Source organism: Bison bison, unplaced genomic scaffold, assembly GCF_000754665.1.
Source record: "Bison bison bison isolate TAMUID 2011002044 unplaced genomic scaffold, Bison_UMD1.0 scf7180017864182, whole genome shotgun sequence".
NCBI classification, from domain to species: Eukaryota; Metazoa; Chordata; class Mammalia; order Artiodactyla; family Bovidae; genus Bison; species Bison bison.
Window position 1 is genome coordinate 228,419 of NW_011494754.1, and position 8,577 is coordinate 236,995.

The window sequence follows — 8,577 nt, forward strand, 5'->3', positions numbered from 1 at the left end:
TGTATATTGTCACCCTGTTTATTTAACTTCTATGCAGAGTACATCATGAGAAATGCTGGACTGGAAGAAGCACAAGCTGGAATCAAGATTGCCAGGAGAAATATCAATAACCTCAGATATGCAGATGACACCACCCTTATGGCAGAAAGTGAAGAGGAACTCAAAAGCCTCTTGATGAAAGTGAAAGTGGAGAGTGAAAAAGTTGGCTTAAAGCTCAACATTCAGAAAACGAAGATCATGGCATCTGGTCCCATCACTTCATGGAAAATAGATGGGGAAACAGTGGAAACAGTGTCAGACTTTATTTTTTGGGGCTCCAAAATCACTGCAGATGGTGACTGCAGCCATGAAATTAAAAGACGCTTACTCCTTGGAAGGAAAGTTATGACCAACCTAGATAGCATATTCAAAAGCAGAGACATTACTTTGCCAGCAAAGGTTTGTCTAGTCAAGGCTATGGTTTTTCCTGTGGTCATGTATGGATGTGAGAGTTGGACTGTGAAGAAGGCTGAGCGCAGAAGAATTGATGCTTTTGAACTGTGGTGTTGGAGAAGACTCTTGAGAGTCCCTTGGACTGCAAGGAGATCCAACCAGTCCATTCTGAAGGAGATCAGCCCTGGGATTTCTTTGGAAGGAATGATGCTAAAGCTGAACCTCCAGTACTTTGGCCACCTCATGCGAAGAGTTGACTCATTGGAAAAGACTCTGATGCTGGGAGGGATTGGGGGCAAGAGGAGAAGAGGACGACAGAGGATGAGATGGCTGGATGGCATTTATGACTCGATGGACGTGAGTCTGGGTGAACTCTGGGAGTTGTTGATGGACAGGGAGGCCTGGCATGCTGCGATTCATGGGGTCACAAAGAGTTGGACACGACTGAGCGACTGATCTGATCTGATCTGATCAAGATTGGAAAAAAAAGAAAAAATCCAGTCCCATCCTCAGAGAATTTAGGTCTTGGAGAAAAGGGACAGATGGCTAAGATAAAAGTCATGGGAAGGAGAGGGAGCTTTGAAGATTGGAGGCCCTGTCTGTGGACTACAGTGTCAAGGCAGCACCTTTGTTGCTAAGTCACTTCAGTCATGTCCGACTCTGTTCCACCCCATAGACGGCAGCCCACCAGGCTCCCCTGTCCCTGGGACTCTCCAGGCAAGAACACTAGAGTGGACTGCCATTTCGTTCTCCAATGCATGAAAGTGAAAAGTGAAAGGGAAGTCGCTCAGTTGTGTCCGACTCTTCGAAACCCTTTGGACTGCAGCCTACCAGCCTCCTCCGTCCGTGGGATTTTCCAGGCAAGAGTACTGGAGTGGGGTGCCATCACCTAGTTCTTGGAATATCACAGATTGGATCATTTTCACTTGGAAAAAATGGGGAAATCAGGATAAACTCAAGGAGAGGAGATTAGCATAGTCTATGGTCCACAAGCTCATTAATATGCTAATCAAGCACCTTCTTGAACAACAATCACTTTATCTTCCTTATTCCTGGTGAAGAAGGGACGATTTGGGGTGAAGTGCCTAGGTGTCGAACTTCCTGCGTTTTCAGTCCCAGCTGCTGCAAAAGTACTTTTTCCCTCCCTGAGAGTCCCAAAAAACTAGTGCAGAAATTCCACTTCAGGCTGGTAGTGTGAGTGGGCAAGGTTGAGAGAGAAGGATGTGAGGATCAGTTCTCACAGAATCCCAGGCACTGAGGCTGTTTATGTGGATGAAGAAAGTGTATTTACTGACAGCACTGAGAGCTCTAATAAATCTTGTTTCTAGAAAGAAACCAGCACTGGGTCTGTTGAGGGCTAGGGCCTCAGAATGTCTCTGTATCTCTGTCCCTCCTTAATTTAGATTTTGAGACTTTATGCATCAAGTTTCTTAGGATAAATTGCAAAAATTTCCTAAATTTATCTTATCCCATTGCTCTTTGCAATGTGACTTTGTAGTTTCTCCTTCCATGAAGAACTGGTTTAATTTTTTCTCTGTCTCTTGAATCTGGGTTTGACCAAGTGATTTAACAGATGTAACCCAAGCAGATGGTTGAAAATAGCCTGGCATAGTGCAGCTTGTACACATCTTGATTCTCTCACAACCCTGAAACTCCCATGTTATGAAAGATACTGAGCTCATTGTTGGAGGTTAAAGCGCCTGAGTCAATAGCCTGCCAACTGCCAGACTTGCAGGTGAGGCTATCCCATATCACCCAATGCCAGTCGACTTTCCAGTTGATGGAAACACCTGAGAAGACCCAGCAGAATTTAACCCAGACTACAAGAACCACTGGCTGAGCTACAGAATTTTAAGTGAACAAATGGTAGTAGTTTTAAGCAACTAAGTTTTCGGGTGGTTTGATACTCATCAAAAATTGGCACATGCTTAGTGAATGGCCATGAATTAGTCTTCTAGGACAGTGTCAATTCTGCCTGTCCTTCAAGAGAAGCAACCCATGCTGTGTACCAAATCTTGCTGCTGCTGCTGCTGCTACTGCTAAGTCACTTCAGTCGTGTCCAACTCTGTGCGCCCCACAGACGGCAACCCACCAGACTCCCCCGTCCCTGGGATTCTCCAGGCAAGAACACTGGAGTGGGTTGGCATTTCCTTCTCCAATGCAGAAAAGTGAAAAGTGAAAGTGAAGTTGCTGAGTCTTGTCCAACTTTTAGTGACCCCATGGACTGCGGCCCACCAGGCTCCTCCATCCATGGGATTTTCCAGGCAAGAGTACTGGAGTGGGGTGCCATTGCCTTCTCCGTACCAAATCCTATATACATCCAGATCCTTGTTCTCTTCCCCCTCTCCCCTCCATTTTTTCCATTTTTATATCCTTCCCTTTCCTACATTAGGGAACAGAAATGAGGATTAATGAAGTGGTCTAGGCTCCAGGGATGTTTTCACTTGGCAGTCTCCATTCCCATCTCCTCAGAAAGATTCTCTAATCTGATTCCCCAGCCCACATCGTAATATAATGTTTAATGCCATGGGGAAAAACTGAGAAAAAATATGTAAGATCAAACATACATATGGGGAAGGTGATTTGGAGTGTGCATTCCTTAGAACTAAGAGTATTATTACTGTATTTTACAGTATTCCATAAAATGTTAATTTAATCATTTAATATCTAAAGCTATTTACATATTTATATATTGAAAAAGGAAAAGACAGGGGGAGGTAGCAGTGGTTGCTGTCTCTGAAAAATTATTTTTTTAAATATTTATTTATTTGGCTGCGCCAGGTCTTAATTGTGGCACATGGGATCTTCATTGTGGCATGTGGAATCTTTAGTTGCAGCATTCTTCATTGTCGCATATGGGATCTGGTTCCCTAACCAGGGATCGATTCTGGGTTCCCTGAATGGTAAGCATGGAGTCTTAGCCACTGGACCACAGGGAAGTCCCGTGTCACTGAAACATTGACCTGAGACCTGGAGATAGGAGAAGGTGGTAACTAGGATGCAGGGTGCTGGAATAGGGAGGCTGTATCACAAAAGGTGGAAAAGGCAGTCTCAAGTGCATTATTGACCTGTTTCCCACTTTGAGCACTTGCTTCCATTTCTTGGATGTCCATGGAGTCTCAGAATTGTTTGTCTGAAGCTCATTTGGTGAAGCTTTATCCACCCACACCATTCCCTCTTCAGCTGAAGTTTTCCTCCTGGGATGTTAATTCCCTAATACTTCCTATCTGCCAAGCTGGTGATTGAAATGAGCTCACCTAGCTTCAGAAAAGGCAGATGCGGAAAAGACTACTCTGATCCTAGAACGTATGCTCAAAGGCTCTTGGGCCAGAATGACGCTGGCATTATCTAGGACCAAAGATAAGGCTACTGTAAATGAAAGGTGAGAAGTGGAAGAGCAGACTATTGATCCAGGAAGGCAAGGTCTGTGGGCCAGAATTTGCCCTCTCGGCCATTGTGAGGAATTTGAACTTTACCTGAGAACAGACACTGTATCATCTGACTATTTATGTTTCTCTGCTTCTCTCAGTTGCTAGCCTGTAACTCCTGCTCTTTCCTGTGTCTCTGGTCTTCTGCTGCAGCACCACATACACTTCACGTACCTAACACCTCATACAATCACAGGGCATGGGGTATCAAAAAGGTATGAGGAAGGGGCACCAGAGGACATCTCTTCTTTTGTTTCTTGGCTAAATATGTACCAGATGCTGCCCACAGATTCTGCCTGCTATGAGAGGGTTTTCCAGACTGACATGAGACATTGGGTTGGGTGGGTGTGGGAGGCACATTCCCTGTAGCTCTCTGATGAATCTTGCTCAGAATTCTAACACGGTGGAGCTAAGCTGCCCAAGTTCATTACTGCCTCATCAAGGTGGACAAGGAGGAAGGTGGTTTTGGACAAGTTCTGGCTAATTGCATTAAAGCAGAAGGTTGTAGGGTAGGTAGTAAAAGATAGCTCTTGAATGCATGTCCTTTGCTCTAGTTCTGTGTCTCTCTTTCCATCTTAAAGCTTGGAATGCAGGTGTGATGGCTGGAGCTTTAGAAACTGCCTTGGATCCTAGGGATAGTGCGAGGGTTGCTGGAAAGCTTGGCAATTTCATGGAGTTGCCATACCAGCCCTAGACTAGATTTCCTGTACTTCCACATCTGGACTGCTTCTTCATGAGAGAGAGAACCTGTTTCAGTCACTGTCCATTTGGGTTTTCTATTCTCTAGAATTTAACTGAACCTTCAGGGACACAGTGAGTTGCTGTCTTTAGAAAAAATGCAACCATAAAACTATCTGCTCTTTGTTTTGCTTTTTTCCCTAAATATTAATAGGAATTCTGTAACTTTCTGAATTACATTTTTATGTATTAGTCTGTTTAGCTTTTCTTTCCCCTTCTTGAGTCAGTTAGGTCATTTGTTTCTTTTGAAAAAGGCATTTAATTAAGATTTTCAATTTTATTTGCACATAATTCTTCAAATTGCTCTCAAAATTGTTATTCTAGTATGTGCTCTTTCATGTTTCTATTTTTTTATGTATTCTTTTTATTAGAGCAGCCAATGATTTATCTAATATAGTATCATTCTTAACCTGAAAGAACTAGTAGGACTTATTTCTCTTTCTGTAACTTGCCAACATCAAAATCAACTTCTAATTTTATCTTTATTATCCTTATAGTTTCCAAATATTTATTTCGTTAATTAAATTTATTTACTTGAATGTTTATTTTATCATCATTTTTTCTAGTTTAGCAATATAAGTGTTTAAGGATATAGAATTTTCTCTGAAAAAAAGCACTCGACTCTAGAAATCAAAGCTCTGAACCCATTGAAGAGGGATGGAGAGGACAAAGCAAAATCACTGCTATTATCTTGCTTTCCCCCAGTTCAGTGTGACCCTTTGGGATATTTTTATAGTCATTATAGCCATTTATTCAATGCAAATTTATTAACTATGCACTAAAAGCCCAGCACTGTTCTAGGTACAAGGAAATAGCAGACCACATTTCTGTCCTCATGAGATTATACTCTGTATAATAGTTAAACCAAGGAGGAGACTTTGGTCTGTCCCTTACTCATCTGGGGGAGGCAGGAACAAAGGAGAATACAGATAGACCTGGAAATAGGGCCGGAGAGTGTCAGAGAAGGAGGCCTTTGGGAAGGTGAAGATGTGAGAGCCAGTGGTCATATTGTAAAAGGACACAACTCCAGCCTCAAAGTCCAGAAAAATCCCTACAACCAGGGGCTTCTCTGTCAGATGAATGGAAGTTAGGGGAGAGGTAAGTGCTACATAGCCTTCTTTGCACCGTCTGATGGCCCAGAATCCAGACTGAGGTGTCTGCGGCATGACAGTGTCCCTCTGAACATTTTCCATACAGACTCCTAAATCCCACCCAGTTCCTTCTCCCACATCTACTTCAAAGTAATGTTTCCCTGAAGTGAAGCCTTCATAGCCCAGGATACAGGGCAAGGCACTAAATCTCCTAGAAGAATTATCAAGGTTTTCCTGAGGGCATCCACGAATCACTTGTCTCCGATCCTCAGACAGAATTAGTTCATAATGAGCTGTTTCTGGATCCAGAGTCACGCTGACTGCAAACAAAAATAAGGATAAGGACATGATTTTTGTAGCTGAGAGCACAGTTTATTTTAAATAATATCAGTCTATGTTCAGATCCAAGCATTGTTTCTTACTAGCTGTCACGAGCTTAGGCAATTCATTCTCTAAGCCTCAGTTTTGTTAAATATAAAGCGGAAATCATCATATCTGTCACCAAGATAAGTGCCCAATAAGTGGTAGTAATAATAATGATATCATCATCATCTTCAACATCATCACCATCTTAGTCACTCAGAGAAGCCAAGGGGCAGGACTAACCATAGTTAACATGACTAACTGTCCTCTCCAAAGTCCTTCCTCTCTCTTGGAGGACTTCTAGGAATCATGGAATATTGAAGCATAAATGAGCCCTTCCTCATCTCTACTTAATTACCATTTATACTGAGGATCAGAGAAGGAAAATGATACAACTGATGTCATAGCTTGTTATTGGAAATCCCAGAATTTTACCCAGACTTCAGAACATACACCTCAGCTCTTCTTTCTTGTTTCAGATAATATCCTATAGGGATTATACAGAGTCAAGTAAGACAGAAAAAGGTACGATAAACTAAGTTGTGATACTGACCAGCAGTGTAATTTTAAAAATGAAAAGTGGTAGTGGGGTGTTCCAGCAAGAGAGTTAAGAAACTACTGTGTTACTGGGTTAAACACTGATCAGTTGGATTGTTGTAATAAGGGAAATCAAGTATTAGGAAATACACCCTGTGCTGGATGTTCTCCCTTTGCTCCTCCAGATCACTCTCTACCTTTCTCCAGCCTGCTCCATGTCCAGGAAGGGTAACCCCTCTGGACACCTCAACAAGGCTCCCTTCCCTCTGACTACTGTTTGGTTAAGCCAATGGGAAGGACTAGAGGAGACCGTAGGGCAAAAAGAAGCAGAATTACAAGTATTTAGTACCCCAAGTCCTGCCCCACTGGCTGTGATTTGGAGGGTCTGTGTTTGGTCACACTCTCCTTTAGCTACAGCTCCCTCCATCTGCTACTGAAACCCTGGGAAGGTGATGACTTCCTACCTATTCCTAGCCTTGGGTTGCTTCACTGTTTCTTGTTAGCACTAAAATCCTCATCTTTGTAAATATCCCTTTATTAACTCTGTTCAGTGAGTCTTTATTATGAGCCAGACTCACAAAGTTTGGGGCTTCAATTAATATTCCTGGGATGATCCAGGAAAAACCAAGCTGAGAAAATCAAATTTTTACAGGTTAGTAATATCACCTGAAAGATGGTTGACGACTGAGCTCTTTGGAAATCAGTCACAGACCTTGGTAGTGGTTGTTACTGTTATTTGTCATTGATAGATTGAGGGGGAACTGAATATGGGTTCATTATCCTTATCGGAAACCCCTGGGACCAAATGGGTTTTGAAGTTCAGAATATTTTTGATGTTAAAAAGGCAAGAAATACAAATGCTCTAATTAGACCCCTGGTAGGGTCTAAGGTGGGCTTCCCTCATAGCTCAGTTGGTAAAGAATCCGCCTGCACTGCAGGAGACTCCGGTTCGGTTCCTGGGTTGGGAAGATCCCCTGGAGAAGGGATAGGCTACCCACTCCAGTATTCTTGGGCTTTCCTGTGGCTCAGCTGGTAAAGAATCCTCCTGCAATGCAGGAGACCTTGATTTGATCCCCAGGTTGGGAAGATCCTCTGGAGAAGGGAAAGGCTACCTACTCCAGTATTCTGGCCTGAAGAATTCCATGGACTGTATAGTCTACAGGGTCTCCAGAGTTGAACAGGACTGAGTCACCTTCACTTTCACTTTCACTTTTCAGAGTCTAAGGCAGTGTCCTGTAATCTAATGCATCAATATATCTGCAGTAAAACAGAAATTCAAACTAAGCAGGATAAATACATTTAAATTGTCCCATTTCAGTTCAGTTCAGGTTTTGTCATGATGTCACTCAGACACAAAGGTAGCCTTCCATGATTCTGCCTCTTAGTGTTCATCTTTTCAGTTCAGTTCAGTTGCTCAGTCGTGTCCAACTCTTTTCGACCCCATGGACTGCAGCATGCCAGGCCTCCTTGTCCATTACCAACTCCTGGAGTTTACTCAAACTCATGTTCATTGAGTCGGTGATGCTATCCAACTATCTCATCCTCTGTCATTTCCTTCTCCTCCTGCCTTCAATTTTTCCCAGCATCAGGGTCTTTTCCAAGGAGTCAGTTCTTTGCATCAGGTGGCCAAAGTATTGGAGTTTCAGCTTCAGCATCAGTCCTTCCAATGAATATTCAGGACTAATTTCCTTTAGGATAGACTGGTTGGATCTCCCTGCAGTCCAAGGGACTCTCAAGAATATTCTCCAACACCACAGTTTAAAAGGATCAATTCTTCGGTGCTCAGCTTTCTTTATTGTCGAACTCTCACATCCATAAATGACTACTGGAAAAAACCTAGCTTTGACTAGATGGACCTTTGTTGGCAAAGTAATGTCTCTGCTTTTTAATATGCTGTCTAGGTTGGTCATAACTTTTCTTCCAAGGAGCAAGTGTCTTTCAATTTCATGGCTGCAGTCACCATCTGCAGTGATTTTGGAGCCCCAAAA

At 42.8% G+C, this 8,577-nt stretch overlaps 1 protein-coding gene across 2 annotated transcripts in view; it reads right to left on the bottom strand.

Moving 5' to 3' along the window:
- Positions 1–4,860: 4,860 nt before the first annotated feature.
- TRIM38 (tripartite motif containing 38) overlaps positions 4,861–8,577 on the bottom strand; it is a 27,480-nt gene continuing 23,763 nt past the window's right edge. For both annotated transcript variants that reach the window (XM_010843450.1, XM_010843449.1), the window contains exon 9: positions 4,861–6,009. In XM_010843450.1, coding sequence (XP_010841752.1) covers positions 5,489–6,009 — 521 coding nt within the window. In that variant the 3' untranslated portion in view covers positions 4,861–5,488. The remainder of the gene's footprint in view (positions 6,010–8,577) is intronic.